At 34.9% G+C, this 24051-nt stretch overlaps 2 protein-coding genes and 1 pseudogene across 2 annotated transcripts; 1 reads left to right on the plus strand and 2 right to left on the minus strand.

The window, feature by feature from the left end:
- Window positions 1-4711: 4711 nt before the first annotated feature.
- LOC145956116 (uncharacterized) lies at window positions 4712-7649 on the minus strand. Its single transcript, XM_083071676.1, has 5 exons — window positions 7545-7649; window positions 5391-5645; window positions 5224-5253; window positions 4889-5117; window positions 4712-4758 (listed from the first exon to the last, which is right to left on the minus strand). Exons 1-5 carry the CDS (start codon window positions 7647-7649, stop codon window positions 4712-4714), a joined length of 666 nt encoding a protein of 221 aa, XP_082927802.1.
- A 3-nt stretch (window positions 7650-7652) lies between these two features.
- Window positions 7653-8192, minus strand: LOC145956117 (uncharacterized). The gene is made up of 2 exons (XM_083071677.1): window positions 8017-8192; window positions 7653-7914 (listed from the first exon to the last, which is right to left on the minus strand). The coding sequence occupies exons 1-2, from the start codon at window positions 8190-8192 to the stop codon at window positions 7653-7655; spliced, it is 438 nt and encodes a 145-aa protein (XP_082927803.1).
- Window positions 8193-18165: 9973 nt separating this feature from the next.
- LOC145955647 (uncharacterized) lies at window positions 18166-24027 on the plus strand (annotated as a pseudogene).
- The last annotated feature ends 24 nt before the right edge of the window (window positions 24028-24051 follow it).

Raw genomic sequence — 24051 nt, forward strand, 5'->3', positions numbered from 1 at the left:
CGGCTCTGATACCAAATGTAACACCCCAGCAACCCGCATGTGGATATTGTCCGCTTTGGCCGCAGCCCTCACGGTTTTGCTTCTGGCAATGGCACGCATGCCACCCCAAAACGCGTCCACATAAGGAAGGTATCCACACCCATATATATATGGCATACTTCGTTCTCCTTCCTAACCGATGTGGGACTTCACAATCCACCCCCCCTCATGGGAGTCCAGCGCCCTCGCTGGCACACCGGCCCGGGTCCAGGCTTTGATACCAAAACTGTAACACCCCAGCAATCCGCATGTGGATATTGTCCGCTTTGGCCGCAGCCCTCACGGTTTTGCTTCTGGCAATGGCACGCATGCCACCCCAAAACGCGTCCACATAAGGAAGGTATCCACACCCATATATATATGGTATGCTTCGTTCTCCTTCCTAACCGATGTGGGACTTCACAATCCACCCCCTCATGGGAGTCCAGCGCCCTCGCTGGCACACCGGCCCGGGTCCAGGCTCTGATACCAAATGTAACAGCCCAGCAACCCGCATGTGGATATTGTCCGCTTTGGCCGCAGCCCTCACGGTTTTGCTTCTGGCAATGGCACACATGCCACCCCAAAACGCGTCCACACAAGGAAGGTATCCACACCCATATATATGACATGCTTCGTTCTCCTACCTAACCGATGTGGGACTTCACATCCGTCACCTATCCCTGCTCTGCTCCCATACATAGTATGTGTAACACCCCAATTTTCAAAAAGGTTATTATTATTATTATTAGATGGTATTTGGTCATAATTATTTTAATAATTATAGAGGAATATTATTTTGTACGTTTTAAATAATTATTATTTTGGACAATTATTTTGTACGTATTAAATAAGTATTTTTATTAGCATTTTTAAATAAATATTTATATGTTTTAAGAGAAGGTTGATTTTATATGATATTTTGTTATTGAAATTATATTATTATATTTAGGGTCAGAAATATATTATTATTATAGAGAAAAAATATTTTATAATATACATGTATTTATTTTATTTAATTATTTTGAGGAAAATTAGAAGTGGGTTAGAAGAGAAGGAAAATGGGTTGGGTTGACCCAGTCCAATGGATTAATTTTAAGAAAGGAGATAGGTGGTGTTAACCCTATCTGCCTCATTTGCGTTCTGAAGGGTTAGAGAAAAAAAGAGGAGAAACAAAGAGCTCTAAGGAAGAGTACTCAGGAACGATCTTAGATCACACCAAGACCATTCATCTTCTGCTCATCCAGGTACGGGGGAGATGGGTTTCTTCATATGTGAATATAGGGGTGTTCGGGTAGTGAGGGCAATCCCTAAGTCCCTCTAGGAACTCTATTTAAAATTCTGAACGATTATCTGTGCAATCGATGTTCTAAATTCTTAATTCATTTGGAAGAACTTATTTCTTGAATTGTCTTTGAATTCCATTGGGGCTTTCTTGTTAATTCTTTATCCTTAAATTTGATGACTTGAATTTTATGTGTTAAGAAGAGTTTAGATTTTTTTTTTGTAAAACCAATGGAAACCAATTTTTGAGGCTTGAGATGTGTATGGATTGATTTGGAACGTATGAAGAATATAAATGGAGTTAAACTGAACCAACGGGGTGTAGAAGTAGTGAAAATTGGTAAAAACCTTGTTGGAACTCGTAAAACGCAGGTTTAATTTCACAGAGGGGAGTCTGGGCAGAGATTTGGGCGCTCAGCGCCAGTTTTGGGCGTCGGGCGTCGGGACCCCGACATACGTTTGTAATTTTGCGATATCTTTCTGTGTAGTTATCCAAATCGAGTGCCGTTTGTTTTGTTAGAAACTAGGCATCTGGGGCTACCATTTAGACGCAAGAATCGTGTACAAATATTAATATTTGATCAAGTTATGTGAGTTTCAATTTGAGCCTTCCAATCTGTGTGCGAACCACAACATCAATTTTTGTGAGCCCTGAATGGTAACCTAAACGACTTTATTAGGATTTGTGTTCTTCATGAAAGTTGTAGATATTGATGTTAGGATTCTAATGGAGTTGGGATCACTTAGAAAGGATATGTATATCTCGAGTTATGGTTAAATTATTAACTGAATGTCATAGATATTGTGATGTGTGTGAAGAATTATGTGAAATTTGTGGTCTATGATGTTGATAACTTAATGATAGGTACCTAGCATGTGAGGATGATATTGCATGGATTGTTATTGACATGTGATGATGTTATATAATGGAGATGCATTAATTATGAGTTACGTGGGATGCATGAGTTGCATGAGACTTATGAGTTGCATGTGGTGCTTGAGAAGCCAGACGTGGCTATATTGCATTGGACCCTGGGCCCAGAGAGGGGTTGAGACAAGGGGGACCATGACGGGAGGCATTCCATGCGTGGGCCGTTGGGTGTTTAACTGCGCAGCTCACTGGCCACAGAGGGTTTAACAGTGGGTGGATTGCCTTTGCACAGGCCGCTGGGTGTTTAACCGTGCAACATACCGGCCCTGGGAGGGTGTGAGAACGGTATGCCCGCATTGGCAACAACTAAGGGAATTGACGAGGTACGCCCATTGTGCGGAGTGCCAAGTTGAGACTCTTAGGAGAGGAGATGTGTATGAGCATATAGTGAGCATGTGTATGAAAGCTTGTATGATTGAAAAAAAATGATGTTTGGTAATTATACGAGATGTATTTGTTGTTTATAGTTAATGATGATATTTTGGTGCACGGTGTGGGGTGGGAATTGGGTAGCTCTATGTTCATATATGATGTTATCTATCTCTCACCGTCCTGTTTTTATGTGGTTTTCTTTTAGGTGAAGATGAAGGCACTCATAGTGTTGAGTTCTAAAGGGAAAGGGTTCTGCTCTGATAGGATGTGACATTGGGGCATGAATTTAGGATGCTTTAGTTATGAATTGTTATTTGTCATTTGAGGAGACTTATTTTTAGAAGTTTTATATTCACCTTATATTTGTAAATTCTGGATCCCTTTCATTTTTCTTTAGAGACCTTGATAATTTTCTTTTAAGAGTAAAACTTTATTATTATTATTATTATTATTTCTATTTATTTCAAGACTTGTGAACCTATGAGTTTTTATTAAAATATGTGGACCCTTCTTGATGTTATATTTATTGAATTATTCTTATTGTTGTTACTTATCTATTATGGGGTAGAAGGGTGTCACAGTATGATCATTGCAGTCCAAACATCATGGAAACAACAAAGGGTATGCTAGTGTAATTAAAAATCAACATATAAATATATGGCAATATGATAAACAACAGCTACAGCTTATACCACTCAACAATATCAGCACCGCAATGCGGCAATATCAGCACTGCTTAGCAGCAATAGCAACACCACTTAAGTGGCCCTAACAGCACTGTAAAGCGGCAACAACAGCACCGACTTAGCGGATATAACAGTACCACATATGTGGCTAATAACAGCACCGACTTAGCGACTATAATATCACCCAACTCAGCACAGCACAACACAACACAACACAGCACAACACAGCACATCAATTCAACACACTTATTTTTTTCACGATTCGGCCCAACCCTCTATAGTTCCACTATACTATAAAATTTTACATTTTAATTCATCGATTCCAGCTCAACAATATACCTCCAATACAGCCTCACATTATTTTCTCAACACTATCACCTAGTCATCACAGCATATTCATCAAATACAACTTAGTTCATCATATAATAACATTGATTAACAATCTCAGCACAATTCAACAGCCAACATCATATATTTCAATATCTCCTTTCGCGCCCGGCGCACTCGAGGTCGCGCCTAGTGCAGCTCAACCCGAGAGCACCAGGGGCCATCGCGCCCAGCGCAAGATATCTCGCGCCCGGCGAGACTCAACCCGAGAGTTCAGGGCTCTCACGCGCCTGACGCAATTCTAATTGTGCCTAGCGCCTGCCAGGCAAAGACTCTAAGGAGTCTCGTGCGCTCAGCGTGGCCTAACCCGCGCCCAGCGTGGGGAAGGCAGAGACCTACTAAGGTCTCGCGCCCGGCGCAATTCGCATTGCGCCCATTGCTCTCTTGGCAAAGACTCCCAAGGAGCCTCCGCGGCCAGCGAGTCCAAACGCGCGCCTAGCGCGGCACCATAGTACCCAAAACGTGTCACCATTGATATCGCGCCCGGCGCAGCCCAAGTCACGCCCGGCGCGGGCCAACCAGAGACTCCCATTTGCAAGCTCGCTCGGTGCACACAGCTTTGCGCCCGGCGGCTTGCCTAAACGGAGTCTCCTGGTGGTCGCACGCCCGGCGCGAAGAACAGCGCCCAGCGCGAACTCATCAGTAACTCTCCCCAAGTTCAAAAATCTTCCAAATCCTGCAAAGCTTAACAGCAAAACTACATGCAATCCAGCCAAAAGTTTCCATTCTCATCAAATATCAATAAAAACAGCTCATTTTCAACATGCAAACACAAATCATCAAAAACCCTGAAATTTCTTCAAAGTTCCGAAACCCCAAAAATTCAATTTTAATCCATCTCAGCCAGAAATCATTCCACAACAAGCAACATAGGAGTATCTAAAGCTCATTCCAAGTCGAAAACAGCCAAAATAACTAGCTTCCCTTACCTCGGTAGAAGATTCCGAGCTTCGGGATGATGAAAATTGAGAGAAGAAGAAGAATGGCTTGGGAGGAATTCCACACAGCTCGGCTAGCAACCCAACACCACTACTCAGCTCCTAAGATCACCACAGCCAGCCAAGATCAGAGAAAAGGAAACTGGGAAAGGAGAGTGTAAAGAGAGGTGAGTGAGAATAGAGAGTGAAAGAGAGTTGGGGAAAGGAAGGAAGGAAGGGGGACTCACAACCTCCCCAACAACAGGAGTTTTCTTCCCCGAAAATAGACTTACTTGGGAAAAGAAACGGATATCGCTCCCGGCACTGCTGTTCCACTTCCCAAGTAGCCTCACCGGTAACCGCATCCCACAGGACTTTCACCAGGGCAATGGACTTGCCCCTCAGCTCCTTCAGCTTATGATCCACTACGGCTACTGGCAACTTTTCATATGTCAGGTTTTCCCTCACTCGTACATCGTCCAACTCCACCACATGACTAGGGTCATGAATATACTTCCTCAGCTGAGACACATGAAATACATCGTGTAGGTTTGAAAGAGACGGTGGCAAAGCCAACCAATAAGCAACTGGACCTACACGCTGTATGATCTGATAGGGACCCACAAACCTCGGTGTCAACTTCCTTGCCTTCAGCGCTCTGCCCACACCAGAAGTCGGAGTCACCTTCAGAAACACATGCTCCCCCTCGGCAAACTCCAAAGGCTTACGCCTTTTGTCAGCATATGATTTCTGCCTACTCTGAGCAGTCTTCATCTTCTCCTGTATCATCTTCACCTTTTCAGTGGTCTGTAGAATCAGCTCCGGTCCTACAACCACTGACTCACCATCCTGGTACCAGCGTAGAAGAGTCCTACATCTCCTGCCATATAAGGCTTCATACGGTGCCATTCCAATGGTAGCATGAAAACTGTTGTTATAAGTAAACTCCACCAGCAGTAGGACCTCCTCCCAGCTACCCAAGTGGTCTAACACACAGGCCCTCAGTAGATCCTCCAAGGAATGGATTGTCCTTTCTGACTGACCATCTGTCTGTGGATGATAAGCAGAACTCAGCTTCAGCTTCGTGCCTAGGGCATGATGTAGACTCCGCCAAAATCTGGAAGTGAACCTCGAATCTCGGTCGGAGATAATACTAGAAGGCACCCCGTGCAACCGTACTATCTCCCTTACATACAACTGCGTCAGCTTCTCCAAGGACCACTTGATGTTGACAGGAAAGAAATGCGCACACTTGGTCAACCGGTCAACAATCACCTAGATAGCATCACTATTCCTAGCTGACCTAGGCAACCCCACAATAAAATCCATAGTAATGTTATCCCATTTCCACTCGGGAATCTCAATCTGTTGCATCAACCCACTCGGCTTCTGATGCTCAACCTTTGCCTTCTGACAGGTCAGATAGGCTGCCACATACTCAGCTATCTCCCTCTTCATACCAGACCACCAGAAAGTCTTTTTGAGGTCTTGGTACATCTTAGTCATACCCGGGTGTATGTTAAGTCTGCTCTTGTGACCTTCCTCCAACACAACTCTCTTCAGCTCAACATCCTGAGGTAGGCAAATTCTGCCATTAAACCTCAAGATTCCATCTTCTCCCAGCTCAAAGCCTACAGCCTTCTCAGTACCCAGCAATCCAAGAAGCTTCACCAGCACGACGTCTTACAACTGCTTAAGTCCAACCTGCCTCAAGAACTCATTAGTTATGGTAATCCTCCCACAACTAATGTGATCCTGAGCTAACTCCACACAGAGATTCAAATCTCTGAACTTCTCAACCAGCTTCAGCTCCTTCATCATCATACTTGACATGTGGATGGTTTTCCTACTTAGCGCATCTGCCACCACATTGGCCTTGCCCGGTTGATACATCAACTGAAAATCATAATCCTTTAGAAACTCCATCCACCGCCTCTGCCTCATGTTCAGCTCCTTCTGATCAAACAAGTACTTCAGACTCTTGTGATCACTGAAGACGCTGAACCGAGCGCCATACAAGTAATGCCTCCATATCTTCAAGGCAAACACCACAGCTGCTAACTCCAGGTCATGAGTAGGATAATTCTTTTCATGATTCTTCAGTTTCCTTGAAGCATACGCCACCACTCTCCTGTTTTGCATCAACACACACCCCAGACCCTGGTGAGAAGCATCACAGTACACATCAAAAGGCTCACCAGAATCCGACAACACCAGCACAGGAGAAGTGGTCAATCTCTGCTTTAACTCCTCAAAACTCTGCTCACAGGCATCTGTCCAGATGAACGGCTGCTCCTTCCATCTCAGCTGGGTTAGAGGCGCTACTATCTTAGAGAATCCTTCAATGAACCTTCGATAGTAACCCGCTAAACCCACAAAACTCCTAATATCTGTGACAGTCCTTGGACGTTCCCACTGCAACACCGACTCCACCTTAGCCGGATCAACAGCAATCCCCTCGGCTGAGATCACATGTCCCAAGAACTTCACCTCATCCAACCAGAACTCGCATTTTGAAAGCTTAGCATACAGCTGCTTCGCCTTCAAAATCTCCAGCACTATCCTCAAGTGCTCACCGTGCTCTTCCCGGGTCCTTGAATAAATCAAGATGTCATCAATGAACACTACAACAAACTTATCCAAGAACGGCCGGAAGATCCTGTTCATGTAGTCCATGAACACTGCGGGGGCGTTGGTCACACCGAACGACATCACAACATATTCATAGTGACCATACCTAGTCCTGAAAGCAGTCTTCGGTACGTCACCCTCCTTCACCCTAATCTGATGATAGCCTGACCTCAAGTTAATCTTGGAAAACACCGATGCTCCCCTCAGTTGATCCATTAAGTCATCTATCCGGGGAAGTGGATATTTGTTCTTAATGGTCAACTTGTTCAGCTGCCGGTAATCAACACACAGTCGACTACCTCCATCCTTTTTCCTTACCAATAACACCGGAGCACCCCAGGGCGAAACACTCGGCCGCACCAACTGCTTTTCCAACAGGTCCTCCAACTGACCCTTCAGCTCAACTAGCTCAGCAGGAGCCATCCTCTAGGGAGCTACCGACACTGGTCCCGCACTTGGAACCAAGTCAATGATAAACTCCATCTCCCTAACAGGAGGCAACCTAGGCACCTCATCCGGGAAAACATCAGCAAAATCCCTCACTACCTCAATATCCGCTATGACCCTCTCGGTCTCCACACTCATAGCAGCAAGCAGAAGACAACATTCTACTCCATCTCTCAGCAATGACTCAGCTTGGCCAGCTGAGATCAACAACTCATCCTCCTCCCGAGGGAAAATCAACCTCCTATTGGCACAATCTATAAGAATGTGATTGGCAAACAACCAATCCATCCCTAAGATTATGTCAATGTCCACCAAAGGTAAACAGATCAAGTTCACCTTATACCTCTTCTCATTCACCACAATCGGACAACCAACACACAACTCGGAAGCAACTACCGAAGCAGAAGCGGGCATCGACACAAGCAATCTCAACCCCAAATCACACACAGGCACACTCAACATAGCAGCACATGCATAAGATATAAAGGAATGCGTAGCACCAGAGTCAAAGAGAATCATCACATCCTTACCAACAGCTTTGCCCTTCCCCTTCACAAGATCAGAAGAAGTCGAAGCCTCAGCACCCGTCAAGGCAAATACCCTACCAGTAGTAGCAAGTCTGTCACCCCTCTGAGTATCAGCTCTCTGTGCACTACTCCTCTAAGTATCAGACCTCTGCACATCACTCATGTGAGTGCTCCTCTCTGGTCTGCTCCTAGTAGGACAGTTGGCCGACTCGTGGCCCATCTGATGACATATGAAACAACGGCTCTCCGTGTGTGGACAGTCCCTGACAAAATGGGGCCCAGCACACCTGTAACATCTCAGAGTGGCCCTCCACTCTGTCTACCCCCACTAGCAGCACTAGAAGATTATCGAATAACAAAACCCCCTTGCTGTTGTTGGGACCTATCATACGGCTTCCTCTGACTCTCACCCTTCTTGGACCCAGATGGCCCCCCAGAAGTCCTCGCAGCACGGTTACCACCTTCTTCAGCTCATATCTTAACCCATCAGCAAATTTCCTGCATTTCCAGGCCTCAACTATACCTTGCGAATAAAAACGAGCCAGGTGCTCGAATTTCATCGCATACTCAGAAACTGTCATCCCTCCCTGATGCAGTCGCATAAACTCTGCCTCCTTGGCATGCCTCACGCTTTCTGGAAAGTACTTCCCCATAAATACCGTCTAGAAGCACTCCCAATCAACTGTAACTCCTCTAGTAGCAAGCATCTGATAGGTGCCTCTCCACCAATGTTCAGCGTTTCCCACCAGCATATACACAACATGTGCCAGCCTTTTCTCTGGAGAACATCCCAGAACAACAAAGATCTTCTCCAAATCACATATCCAGCGGTCAGCAGCCTCTAGATCCGCATCTCCCGTGAATTGTGGGGGATGGCATTTCTGGAACTCAGCAAGGTCCCGACTGTCCTGTGACCCTGTAGGTCTTGCTGCACCAGCTGCAGCTCTCTCAACCTCCATCCTAGCAAAATAGGCATTTTGTTGTTGCATAGCTATAACCATCATCTCTATGGCACGGGCTATCTACTCGTTGGTCCTAGTCATTGTCTACAAAAGTAACAGCATCTTTAGTAAACAATAATTAAACCAAACAACAATCAACAGCATAACAAATCATCACAGCAAATTCAGCACAGCAAACATCACAGCAAGACAGCACAACACAGAGCTAACACAACAAAAGCCTAAAGGGACCAGCCCCAAAGAATTTCCACTGACTCGAACTGCTCTGATACCACTAAAGTGTAACGACCCGGCTGGTCACTACACATGGCACAACACACTAGAAACGCCGCACAGAAAAGAACAACTGTATACATATAGAGTCTAGAATATACATATACATGGTCCAATCTGAACAAAGTTAAAGTGTACAAAAATTTCAATCCAATGCTACTATCCCAAGTAGCTCAACAACAAAACAGACACAAAAGAAAATCAGCTCCGCCGGTCCGCTGAAGACTCACCACTAGTCCGTCACCTATCCCTGCTCTGCTCCCATACATAGTATGATCATTGCAGTCCAAACATCATGGAAATAACAAAGGGTAAGCTAGTGTAATTAAAAATCAACATATAAATATATGGCAATATGATAAACAACAGCTACAGCTTATACCACTCAACAATATCAGCACCGCAATGCAGCAATATCAGCACTGCTTAGCAGCAATAACAGCACCACTTAAGTGGCCCTAACAGCACCACAAAGCGGCAACAACAGCACCGACTTAGCGGCTATAACAGCATAACATATGTGGCTAATAACAGCACCGACTTAGCGGCTATAATATCACCCAACTCAGCACAGCACAACACAACACATCATAGCACAGCACAGCACAACAATTCAACACACTTATTTTTTTCACGATTCGGCCCAACCCTCTATAGTTCCACTATACTATAAAGTTTTACATTTTAATTCATCGATTCCAGCTCAACAATATACCTCTAATACAGCCTCACATTATTTTCTCAGCACTATCACCCACTACAAGAAAAATCAAGATTATCTACGGAAAAATCCGTAGATAAACATAAAATTCCGTAGATAAATGTCAATTATCTACGGATTATCTACGGAAAAAAATCCGTAGATAAAATGGTCGTAGATAACGTTATCTACGGAATTTTCCGTAGATAACGTTATCTACGGAATTTTCCGTAGATAACGTTATCTACGGAACATTATCTACGGAATTTTCCGTAGATAATGTTATCTACGGATTTTTCCGTAGATAATGTTATCTACGGAATTTTCCGTAGATAACTCATTTCAGGAAATTTTTATTTAATTTTAATAAATTTATTAATGTAATAACTCTCATATTTGGCCTCTCAAGGATGCTATTTCATTACACTTCACTTTTCAACATGTTTTGTTCTTATTGCACATTTTCTGGGAAACTTCCCAGAAGGTCACCCATCCCTATACTACTCCAGGTCAAGCACGCTTAACCGTGGAGTTCTTATGAGATAGGCTACAGAAGAGCTAATGCATGTTATCAGTATAAGTAGTACAAATTAATTCATTTAAGTACAATCTCATACTTATACTATTTTTGGATCCCTCTCATTTTGGTATGTTCTGACCGCTATAAAAATATAAAAATATATATAATAATTATATTACCAATAATAATAATAATTATATTATATTTAATTAATATTTACTTATAAATATACATACTTGTATAATTAACAATCTACTTATTTCAATTTAAAATTAATATTATGAAACAATTTAAATTAATGATTATAAATTTAAAAGTTTAAATAATAATTTATATATTTTAAAATTATAATCTTAAATTTTCAATCATTAATAAAATACGAATTTAAAATCTTATCTAATTATATCCTAATATTTTCATATCAAATTTAAAACCATATATTAGTATGTTATTTTTTTTATCATCAATTAATTTATAAAAATAAAAAATTTAAGATGACAATTTTTAATAATATTTATTTTAAAATATTATAATGAATTAAAGAAAATTTTAAAATATATTTTAATCATAAATAATTTTAAAATATATTTTAATCTAAAATATATTTTTTGGTCAATACGATAACTAAAAGTATTATGATAATTAATAAAATTAAAAAAATTAAATCTTATAATGATTATTTTTTTAATGATGCTAAATTAAATATTCTAATTATTTTACAATAAATTAAAATGAAAAGATAATAAATTATGTTAATTGATGTTTCAAATATGTAACCTAAGAAATTTATTTACGGGTGAAGTTATCTACGGAAATTTCCATAGATAACTTATCTACGGAAATTTCCGTAGATAACTTATCTACGGAATAATCCGTAGATAAGTTACCTACGGATATTTCCGTAGATAATTTATCTATAGAAAAATCCATAGATAAATTATTTATGGAAATTTCAATTGATAACTTATCTACAGAAATTTCTGTAAATAACTTATCTAATGACAATTTTAATAATATTTATTTTAAAATATTATAATGAATTAACTAAATTTTAAAATATATTTTAATCAAAAATATATTTTTTGGTCTATACGGTGACTAAAAGTATTATAATAAATAATTAAATTTTAAAAAAATTAAATCATATAATGATTATTTTTTTAATGATGCTAAATTAAATATTTTAATTATTTTACAATAAATTAAAATGAAATGATAATAAAATATGTTAATTGATATTTTAAATAAAATGTTTTACTTACGAAATTTATTTACTAAATTATCTACGGAAAAATCCGTAGATAAGTTATCTACGAAAACGAAAATTTCCGTAAATAAGTTATCTACGGAAATTTCCATAGATAACTTATCTACGGAAAAATCCGTAGATAAGTTACCTACGGATTTTTTCGTAGATAACTTATCTAATAACAATTTTAAAAATATTTATTTTAAAATATTATAATGAATTAACTAAATTTTAAAATATATTTTAATGAAAAATATATTTTTTGGTCGATACGATGACTAAAAGTATTATAATAAATAATTAAATTTAAAAAAAATTAAATCTTATAATGATTATTTTTTTAATGATGCTAAATTAAATATTTTAATTATTTTACAATAAATTAAAATGAAACGATAATAAAATATGTTAATTGATATTTCAAATAAAATATTATATCTACGAAATTTATTTACTAAATTATCTATGGAAAAATCCGTAGATAAGTTATCTACGGATTTTTCCGTAGATAAATTATCTACGGAAATTTCCGTAGATAAATTATCTACGGATATTTCCGTAGATAACTTATCTACGGAAATTTCCGTAGATAACTTATCTATGGAAATTTCCGTAGATAAGTTACCTACGGATTTTTCCGTAGATAACTTATCTAATAACAATATTAAAAATATTTATTTTAAAATACTATAATGAATTAACTAAATTTTAAAATATATTTTAATGAAAAATATATTTTTTGGTCGATACGGTGACTAAAAGTATTATAATAAATAATTCAATTGAAAAAAAAATTAAATCTTATAATGATTATTTTTTTAATGATGCTAAAGTAAATATTTTAATTATTTTACAATAAATTAAAATGAAACGATAATAAAATATGTTAATTGATATTTCAAATAAAATATTATATCTACGAAATTTATTTACTAAATTATCTACGGAAAAATCCGTAGATAAGTTATCTACGGAAAAATTCGTAGATAAGTTATCTACGGATTTTTCCATAGATAAGTTATCTACGGAAATTTCCGTAGATAACTTATCTACGGAAATTTCCGTAGATAAGTTACCTACGGATTTTTTCGTAGATAACTTATCTAATAACAATTTAAAAATATTTATTTTAAAATACTATAATGAATTAACTAAATTTTAAAATATATTTTAATCAAAAATATATTTTTTGGTCAATACGGTGACTAAAAGTATTATAATAAATAATTAAATTTAAAAAAAAATTTAATCTTATAATGATTATTTTTTTAATGATGCTAAAGTAAATATTTTAATTATTTTACAATAAATTAAAATGAAACGATAATAAAATATGTTAATTGATATTTCAAATAAAATATTATATCTACGAAATTTATTTACTAAATTATCTACGGAAAAATCCGTAGATAAGTTAGCTACGGAAAAATCCATAGATAAGTTATCTACGGATTTTTCCGTAGATAAGTTATCTACGGATTTTTCCGTAGATAAGTTATCTACGGAAATTTCCGTAGATAACTTATCTACGGAAATTTCCGTAGATAACTTACCTACGGATTTTTCCGTAGATAACTTATCTAATAACAATTTTAAAAATATTTATTTAAAATACTATAATGAATTAACTAGATTTTAAAATATATTTTAATCAAAAATATATTTTTTGGTCGATACGGTGACTAAAAGTATTATAATAAATAATTAAATTTTTTAAAAAAATAAATCTTATAATGATTATTTTTTTAATGATGCTAAATTAAATATTTTAATTATTTTACAATAAATTAAAATGAAACGATAATAAAATATGTTAATTGATTTCAAATAAAATGTTTTACCTACGAATTTTATTTATGGGTGAAGTTTTCTACGGAAATTTTCGTAGATAAATTATCTACGGAAAAATCCGTAGATAAGTTATCTACGGAAATTTCCGTAGATAACTAAATATTACCTACGGAAATAATTCCGTAGGTAATATTCCGTAGATAACTAAAAATTATCTACGGAAAAAATTCCGTAGATAATTTTCCGTAGATAACTAAGCATTATCTACGGAAAAAATTCCGTAGATAATATTCCGTAGATAATAATCTTTTTTCTTGTAGTGACCTAGTCATCACAGCATATTCATCAAATACAACTTAGTTCAGCATATAATAACATTGATTAACAATCTCAGCACAATTCAACAGCCAACATCATATATTTCAATATCTCCTTTCACGCCCGGTGCACTCGAGGTCGCGCCCAGCGCAGCTCAACCCGAGAGCACCAGGGGCCATCACGCCCAGCGCAAGAGTACTCGCGCCCGGCGAGACTCAACCTGAGAGTTCAGGGCTCTCACGCGCCTGACGCAATTCTAATTGCGCTCAGCGCCTTCCAGGCAGAGACTCTAAGGAGTCTCGTGCGCTCAGCGTGGCCTAACCCGCGCCCAGCGTGGGGAAGGAAGAGACCTACCAAGGTCTCGCGCTCGGCGCAATTCGCATTGCGCCCAAACGCGCGCCTAGCGCGGCACCATAATATACCCAAAACGTGTCACCATTGATATCGTGCCCGGCGCAGCCCAAGTCACGCCCGGCGCGGGCCAACCAGAGACTCCCATTTGCAAGCTCGCCCGGTGCACACAACTTTGCGCCCGACGGCTTGCCTAAACGGTGTCTCCTGGTGGTCGCGCGCCCGGCACGAAGAACAGCGCCCAACGTGAACTCATCAGTAATTCTCCCCAAGTTCGAAAATCTTCCGAATCCCGCAAAACTTAACAGCAAAACCACATGCAATCCAGCCAAAAGTTCTCATTCTCATCAAATATCAATAAAAACAGCTCATTTTCAACATGCAAACACAAATCATCAAAAACCCCGAAATTTCTTCAAAGTTTCGAAACCCCAAAAATTCAATTTTAATCCATCTCAGCCAGAAATCAGCCCACAACAAGCAACATAGGAGTATCTAAAGCTCATTCCAAGTCGAAAACAGCCAAAATAACTAGCTTCCCTTACCTCGGTAGAAGATTCCAAGCTTCAGGATGAAGAAAATGGAGAGAAGAAGAAGAATGGCTTGGGAGGAATTCCACACAGCTCGGCTAGCAACCCAACACCACTACTCAGCTCCTAAGATCACCACAGCCAGCTAAGATTAGACAAAAGGAAACCGGGAAAAGAGAGTGTAAAGAGAGGTGAGTGAGAATAGAGAGTGAAAGAGAGTTGGGGAAAGGAAGGAAGGAAGGGTGTCTCACAAAAAGTATATTTATAAATTATATATAATTATATATAACTATATATATATATATATATATAATGGTTGACGCTAGAAAATTCATTGTGCTTGATCATTTAATAAAAAGTACAATTAAGTCTATCAATAAATATATAAAAGTATTATCATCATACTTTATAATACACTTAAATGGAATAATTTAATATATATTATATAATTAACAAAAGGTGAATATATATATATATATATATATATATATATAATTAATTATAAAGTGTATTATATATATTATATAATACACTTTATAATTAATACTTGTATATTAGAAAGAAAAAAAAGGTGAAAATAATATATATTATATAATTAATAAATCTGGAATAATTTAATTATTTTTTATTTAAAAATTCGTAAAAATAAAAAATTAGGATTTTGTGACGGATTTTGAATCTCTCACAATTTGTGACGGATTCTGTGACGGAAAATTTTTAAAAATTGTATTCTGTCAAAATTTGTGAGGGATTACGTATCCCTCTCAAAACAGAAAATTTTATTGCACAATTATTATATTTAAGAATTATGTATAAATAAAAAATATTTTGCTAAAAAAATAATTAAAAAATTATGAAACTAAAATATTTTTTTCATCAAAAGATTAAAAATTAAAACATAAGAAATGAATCAATTTAAATAATAAGTTGTCATTTTGAAGTATAAGAAATTAAAATATGAATTAGAAAAAAACTTTTAATTTAAAAATACTTATGAAATTATAAAAAGACAATATTAATTTGCATTTTAACTAAAAAGCTAAAAATAAATATGTGACACCCTTACTACCCCAACATATATGTTGTAATAATAAAAACTTATAAATAAATTTTTCAATTTCGGTAAAAGGGTTCACATGAGAATCTTAAAAATTATCCTTCAATAACCACAATAACAAAAAATGAAATGCAAGAGTTTTCAAATTATTTTCAAAATAACATTTACAATAAAAACCTATGTTCTAAAAATCCTTTTTGCCCCGATGTCACAATATCAGAGCATCCCGACAATTCAACCGTTGGCATTCTAGATACCACTCGTAGCCAGATCTTCCTCACCTAAAATATCCACAAATCGCACGGTGAGAAAAGAAAACATCTATATGTATAGCACATAAGAAAACACAATATATTATTTAATATTCGTAAATATTTCAACATATCGTATTTCAATCAATCATGCATTGTCATCACGTCATAATTCTCAATCAAACCAATCATCACAAATCTTGCACTTCACACTATGTCAAGGTCACGCTACCCATTTAACAATCCCGGGCCGTGCTCACCCCTGATATAACACTGTGCCAAGGTCAAGTTATCCCTATCCTAGGGCCGTGCTCACCCCTGACATGTTAACCAAGGTCACGATACCCACGTAACAATCCAGAGCCGTGCTCACCCCTAATATAACACTGTGCCAAGGTCACGTTACCCCTAACCTAGGGTCGTGCTCACCCCTGACATGTTAACCAAGGTCACGATACTCATGTAACAATCTCGGGCCGTGCTCACCCCTGGTCATAGGTGTGAAGAACCACAACCACATCTCATTCATATTCCACACAACATCTCATAATTCAATTTCATACATATATCAGATATGTCCAAAATAATGGGTTTCACACGTATCAAGTAATTCACATTTAAATTATCAATTTTTATCAAATAATATAATAATGATATTCATAAATTAATATAATAAACAACGGAATTACCAATTTAATATAATTTCAACATAAACAGTAAAACCCCTAATTGTTCCAAAACCTAGCTCACAGGCACTTTTCTACAATTTCGTTCTCTCTCCCAGATCATCATTCTTACGATTTAAATATATATTTCTAATCCTCAACACATACGGAATCTAATGGTATAATTAATTCCTCAAACAGAAATAATCCAATTTTTCCAAAACCTAACCTACATGCACTTTTCTATAATTTCGTTCTCTCTCCTAGAGCATCATTTTTACAAACAAATTATATATTTATTGTCCTAAATATATACAGAATCAAATAATGCCAATAATTCTTCAAACAGAAATATTTCTAAAATTGCTCATAATTCTAAGGGGTTCTTCCTCTACCCAATTCTCTCATGTAACTCTATATATAAATAATTCCCTTTTCCCCCGTACCTGGATATGAAGAAGCTGAATCTAGACTAGATCTGGTTGATCTCCCTCGCTGGGTTCCGCTCGGTCTGAAGCAGAAAGTAGAGGAAAGAAGAGAGAGCAGAAGAAAAGAAATCAGAAATGAGAGGTGTGCTTTTTGGGAGTGGCAAACAGCTCTATTTATAGGCTTTTTACGCCGGAACGGCCCGTTGCAGACCCTTAAAACGTGGCTAAAAATCATATCCAGAACGGCCCGTTCCAAAACCAGAACTGGGGTGTTACAAAATATATAAAAGTATATTTATAAATTATATATAATTATATATAACTATATATATATATATATATATATATATATATATATAATGGTTGACACTAGAAAATTCATTGTGCTTGATCATTTAATAAAGTAAAATTAAGTTTATCAATAAATATATAAAAATATTATCATCATACTTTATAATACACTTAAATAGAATAATTTAATATATATTATATAATTAATAAAAAGTAAAAATATATATATAATTAATTATAAAGTGTATTATATATATTATATAATACACTTTATAATTAACACTTGTATATTAGAAAAAAGGTGAAAATAATATATATTATATAATTAATAAATATGGAATAATTTAATTATTTTTTATTTAAAAATTCGTAAAAATAAAAAATTAGGATTTTGTGACGGATTTTGGAATCCCTCACAATTTGTGACGGATTTTGAATCCCTCACAGTTTGTGACGAATGAGTTCCCTCACAAATTGTGACGACTTCTTAGGCTGTCACAAATTGCGACGGAATTTTACTCAAGTATTAACATTTATTTAAGTAATTTGTGACGAAAAATTTATTAGTTAGTGACGGCATATTTCCGTCACTAATTGTGACGGACTGAATTTTTTCGTCACTAAATATTTTGTGACGCCATTTTTTGTGACGACCCAAAATCCGTCACATTTCCGTCACTAATAATTTTGTGACGGATTTTCTTTAATTTTGTGACGGATTCTTTCCGTCTCTAATTTCCATTTTTCTAGTAGTGATACTAATTTTAATTTGGTTAAATTATAATTTTGGTCCTTTATCTTAGTTTTTTAGATTCATTTTAATCTTTTATCTTTTAAATTGTTCATTTTAGTCTTCTATCTTATAAATTTGGATTTATTTGATCCTTTTGAAATGATTATTTTTAATTTTGAGAGACAATTTTGAATATTTAATTGACAAATTCAAAACTTAAAACTTATCTAATTAGATTCACCTATATGAAAACTATGAAATTCAATTAACATTTGAATAAAAAAAATTATAAACATAGAGAAAATTATGTGAAAAATTATGTTTTATGAGCAATTACAAAATAACATGAAATTAAAGTTTTAGAATTTTTTTCGTTACTTTTTGGATTTATTTATATAGAACTTTCATCATGTTTAAAACACTTTTTTATTTTTTTAAACTTCAAGTGTGTTTAATAATTTTCATATAGACAAGTTTTAAATTTTGAATTTGTTAATCAAATATTCAAAATTGTCTCTCAGTATTAAAATAATTATCGTTTCAAAAGGATCAAATAGATCCAAATTTAGGAGATAAAAAACTAAAATGAATATTTTAAAAGATAAAAGTCCAAAATAAATATAAAAACAATAAGATAAAAGACTAAATATAATTTAATCTTTAATTTAGTAAGATACTCGATCAAAAGAACTAACCTAATTTCTAATTAGGAAAAATAGGCACTTCTGTGCCTCTGTATTTAAAAAAAAATAGTGGGTAGTTATTTAAAATATAAGAGGTTTGAAAACTAAATGTCATTGAAATAGAAAAAAGAGAATAAATAAATAGATAAAAGATAAATGATACTGGTTTGTATTTAAATGTATAAAGGTTGATTGTATGATAAATTAAATTGATATGATATAAAAATATTATAATTCAGCGTCATTAGATAGATTCTTAAATCAATATAATTTTGTGCACAATCTTTAATAAAATATTGAATATGTATATAATCACATCACATTCGTATAATATAATATATAATATATTATATGTTATAGAATTTGATATCTATAAATTGGCTGTAAGGAGTAGGCTCATATGATACAAAGAAAGAAGTGAATTGGATTGCGTGAGAGCCTTACTCTGAGACCTGCTCTGACTGGTGAGCAATTCATACCTTCAACATGCTGCATGGGAGTTACGCCACATGCACGTGTTTTTTTATGCACCATCTACTCCACCAATTTCATCTTTTTCTCTTCTTCACGCCATGACCCACTTATTCTCATCCAACCAGATTAGCTTTCTTTAATGAATTCAACTTCCACTCCGTTTTCCATCATCTCTCCGTGTTTGGGGAGATGATAGAGTTTTTGTTTGATTCAATTTTTTAATAGGGTATTGGAGTTGAGTTTATATGCATTGCACATTCTTGTTTGTTTCTGTGCTTTCAATGCTTTAATTTTGCTACCATGCTGGATATTTTGTGGATTTGTGTAGTTGAATGCTTTTAGGGTTTTTGTTGGTCTTGTTTTCTCAAATTCTCTTTTTATCCTTTGATTTTCTTTTGAATACAATGTTAGGCGTGAATTCAAACTAATCTCACTGACTCAATCATTTTGTCTCGATTACTTTTAATGTTTGGATTAAATCTAAATCAACTTGTTCAAACGGATGTTGGATAATAAATTTTGATTTTTAAATTTAACTTAATTCAATTCAACCCTAATGTATAATATATTATTAAAATTATACATATAATATTATAATTATATATTTTGAATTAAAGATACTTAATATTTTAAACCTACCTCTTTATCTCGCACAACATACAAATTATAGGAAAAAAAAACAAACATTTTTTTTTAAGTTGTAACAATGAACAATACTTTAGAGACTTTACTTTACTGTTTGTTGTTGTTACAGATTGAGATTTTCTCTTTAATCAGACTTAAATTGTGTATATACGGATTCAAATTATATACAAGAATTATTTAATGACTCGTATATTAGTATGTTCAAATACACATGCTAAATGTTTATAATATATAATTAAAAATTAAAATGATTTATATATATATGATTCAAATTATATACGGATTCAAATTATATACGGATTCAAATTGTATACAAGAATTATTTAATGACTCGTATATTAGTATGTTCAAATACACATGGTAAATGTTTATAATATATAATTAAAAATTAAAATGATTTATATATATAAATAAATATTATGTTTAATATATAAATTATATTTAAAATTTAAATAAATATGTTCAAATATATAGATTGTATTTTAAATTTATAATAAATAATTTATATATAACACAATAATTATTTATTGATAATTTATTTTGAAAATATTAAAATTTAATTCCTAAAGAATTAACTGAATTTAATATTAAGTTAAAGAATTCTAAAACCTCTGTTTATCAAATAGAATTCCTAAAAATGTTTTCATTATAAATTAAACTAATTATATCCAATTGACAAAATTTAATCTAATCCAAATCATGATTGAGTTAGTTGAATTTGAATTAGAAAAAGAGTTACATAAACTCAATCATCAATTTTTTTTTTCCATTACAGCGATTTAGTAAAATAATAATAAAGAAATATTAACTATACACTCTCTAATACATCTTTTTAATACACTTATTTTTATTAATTAAAATTTATTGAAAATAAAAAAAAAATAAAAGAAAGAAGCATTATATTGGATGTATGACCTACTAAAATTTGTATTTTTCAATAAATTTTAACCAATTAAAAAAAATGTGTTTAAATGAGTATATTGATATCATTTCTTGTTTATAATGATCATTATTTTTCAGGTGATTCAAAATATGACACATTTCACCAGTATTTATTCATGCCTTCCTTTGTGAACTTGCATGCTGTTGCTTTTCTGCATTCTTATGGACATGCATCTTTGTTTATCTCCTCTACTGTGCTCTCTCTTTTTGTTTTGCTCCCCGTTGAATTACCCTAATATGTGGAATAATAGGCAAAATTTGCTACCAACAGACCTTATTAATTAGTATATTTGCATCATGGTGGTTGTTAATTCTTTTTTATTTTCTGCTGACAGTTCTCTGAATTGGGATGAGTTCTGCTGCTAAAAACATGGATGAGCATGAGCTAATTCCAGGGGCGGTCCTTAAGTACCTCATGAACCAAATAACCTGCAGCAAAGAGTTTTCTGAGTCAATGAAGAATAAAGAAACTAATGAAAGCCTTTTAGAAAGTTTAAGCAACGGATTGAAGCTATCTTTATTGGAAAAAATTATTATCAGTCTTGTTTTATCTGATTCTGAGAATCCTGATGCCAGGCTGAGTGGTAAGTATGAAGTTACATTTAACTTGACTAATAATGTTAATGGTCATTTCTATATTATCTATACTGTGTCAATAATATTTTGCCATTTATATATAGTATATTTGACCTGAAATGTTGCTTGTGTATAGGCAAATCTTTTTGCATGGCTCGGATTGAGGAATTGTTTGCCAATCCTGGTTCTTGGAGTTGCAATGAGAAAATTCACAAAATTATCATGTTCCTAAAGCAGTCTAAGAGTCTTTCCAAGCACATGGTTTCCTTTATGCAGATGTTATCACTTGTGAAGTTCAAAGACAAGCCAACTTTTGCCTTGACTCCATTGCTTCCTGAAGAGATGCATGAGGCTGATTTAAGGTGGTAATGTATTTAGTAATCCTTATTACCATTTTATTAAGTTAACTACTCATCATTGGGCCAATGATATTGAAAACTTATTTGATTTAACCACTGAAATAAGTGGTTAACATAAAACTGGCAACCATTTTTGAATACAATCATATATTTGTTGTATATTATTAGTTATCAATAGTAATTAATTCAGTCATGATGTTTAATTAGTTATTCATCTTTTTACAGGAAGATGGAGTTGTTCCACAAGTGTGGAGAAAATGATTTTGATGCTATTTTGGAAGACATGCAGAAGGAAATAAACATTGGAGATATTGTGAAGGAACAAGGCTATGGATGCACGGTTGATGTCTCAAAGTGCAAGGAGATATTTTCTCCATTCTCATCTCTAACTGATAATATGCTATCTAAATTACTTGGTGCAATTGCTTATAGTCGTACTGGGATGGAGGAAAACCAGAACACATACTTAACATTTCCTGCAGCCAATGGATCCAACGTGTCTCAGTTGCCACCTCTTAACTCTATTGGAATATTGATGTCTTGGTAGATACAGTTAACCATCTTGTGAGTTTTATTCAATAGGACTTAAAGTTCCTCTCATTTTGTTATTGCCTTTTGAATAAGAAAGTAAATCATTTCATTTTTATGTGCTTTCTGATACAGGCACCTCAAACCAACTGGATATGTGTCATGGAAAATCTTGATCATGAAGGGTTTTTCCTTCCTTGTGAAGAAGCATTCCTTTTTCTCATGTGTGTGTATAAACATGCCTCTGAGGTATGATATCAGAACCTTATATATGCTTTTCCGGTAGCTTAGCTGATTTAAAATCAGTTTTGATACAAGTTAGAAATAATTTTTAGAGCTTCTTTGCTGAAAAATAAAGAATTTTTTCTAGAAGAAAAGTTATCAAAGCCATTTTTAATCTTGTATCTAAATAGGCTTTTATATGCAAACTCTGGCATAAAATTCTGAATGTATGAAAATATACCTAGCAGGAACCATTTCCTCTCCATGCCATATGTGGATCTGTATGGAAGAATAGTAGAATACTGAGGGTCAGCTGTCTTTCCTTAAATACGCTGTATTAGCACCACCAGAAATATTTACCTTTGCACACTCGGGAAGATTGCTGGTATGATGATCTGTTTGTACATTTAGACCTGTTTGGATAAATTATTCCAAAAGCACTTATAGGAAGAAAAAAATTAAAATAAACTTATTAATGAACTAAAACTAAATTATACATGAGTTAAAAATAAGATTTTTGAAAAATTGATAAAAAAGAAAATTTCTACAAATTAACTTATATTTAAGCTAATTTTAACTCATGAAAAACTTTTTTTTTTTTTTTTTTTATATTTTTCTCTCATAAAAGTATTTCTAGAGAAGTTTATCTATGTTGACCATTATTGTTTCTTGTTCTTATCGCCAAATTCTTATGACAACAAATTGTTGTGCAGGCATATGTTGATGCAATTAATGGCCACAAGCTTCAAAATGACCATGCAAATCATGCATGGTTGTGTCTTGACCTTTTAGACGTCCTCTGCCGGCTAGCCGAGAAGGCTCATGCCAATAATGTTCGATCAATCCTTGATTACCCTCTTAAACACTGTCCTGAAGTGTTGCTTCTTGGGATGGCACATATTAATGTACAATCTAATGGATTCATATTTGTTGGTTCTCAACAATTACCTATTCTATGTCTTTTCTTGATTCATGTAGTTTACATTTGTTGTTCTTGCAGACTGCCTATTATCTCTTGCAACGGGAAGTATCTCTGATTGTTTTTCCCAAGATAGTAAAAAGTGCTGTAGGCAGTGGGATGATTCTACACCTTTGGCATGTTAATCCCAATCTGGTCTTGAGAGGGTTTATGGATTCTCAAAACAATGATGCAGGCAGCATTAGAAGAATTGTGGACATCTGTCGGGAGTTAAATGTTGTTCTCTTTTTAAGTGTGTTTTTTTACTTTTATTCATTTCAATCATTTTCCTGATAGATAGATAGATTGCAGTAAGTTGTTATGGTTTTCTTGATTTTGTTATAT

This window comes from Cajanus cajan, chromosome 3 (genome assembly GCF_000230855.2).
Source record: "Cajanus cajan strain Asha chromosome 3, NIPB_CcT2T_4, whole genome shotgun sequence".
Classification (NCBI taxonomy): domain Eukaryota; kingdom Viridiplantae; phylum Streptophyta; class Magnoliopsida; order Fabales; family Fabaceae; genus Cajanus; species Cajanus cajan.

Excerpts from the sequence above, each read along its gene's own strand:
- LOC145956116 (XM_083071676.1), bottom strand. The coding sequence starts at position 7,649 with ATGGCTCCTGCTGAGCTAGTTGAGCTGAAGGGTCAGTTGGAGGACCTG. Across the intron at positions 5,646-7,544 it reads GGGGTGCTCCGGTGTTATTG|ACAGATGGTCAGTCAGAAAG; the intron begins GTAAGGAAAAAG and ends TATCATCCACAG. Across the intron at positions 5,118-5,223 it reads GCAAGGAAGTTGACACCGAG|CTGAGGAAGTATATTCATGA; the intron begins GTTTGTGGGTCC and ends CATGTGTCTCAG.
- LOC145956117 (XM_083071677.1), bottom strand. The coding sequence starts at position 8,192 with ATGATTCTCTTTGACTCTGGTGCTACGCATTCCTTTATATCTTATGCA. Across the intron at positions 7,915-8,016 it reads ATTGTGGTGAATGAGAAGAG|GAGGTTGATTTTCCCTCGGG; the intron begins GTATAAGGTGAA and ends TTGTGCCAATAG.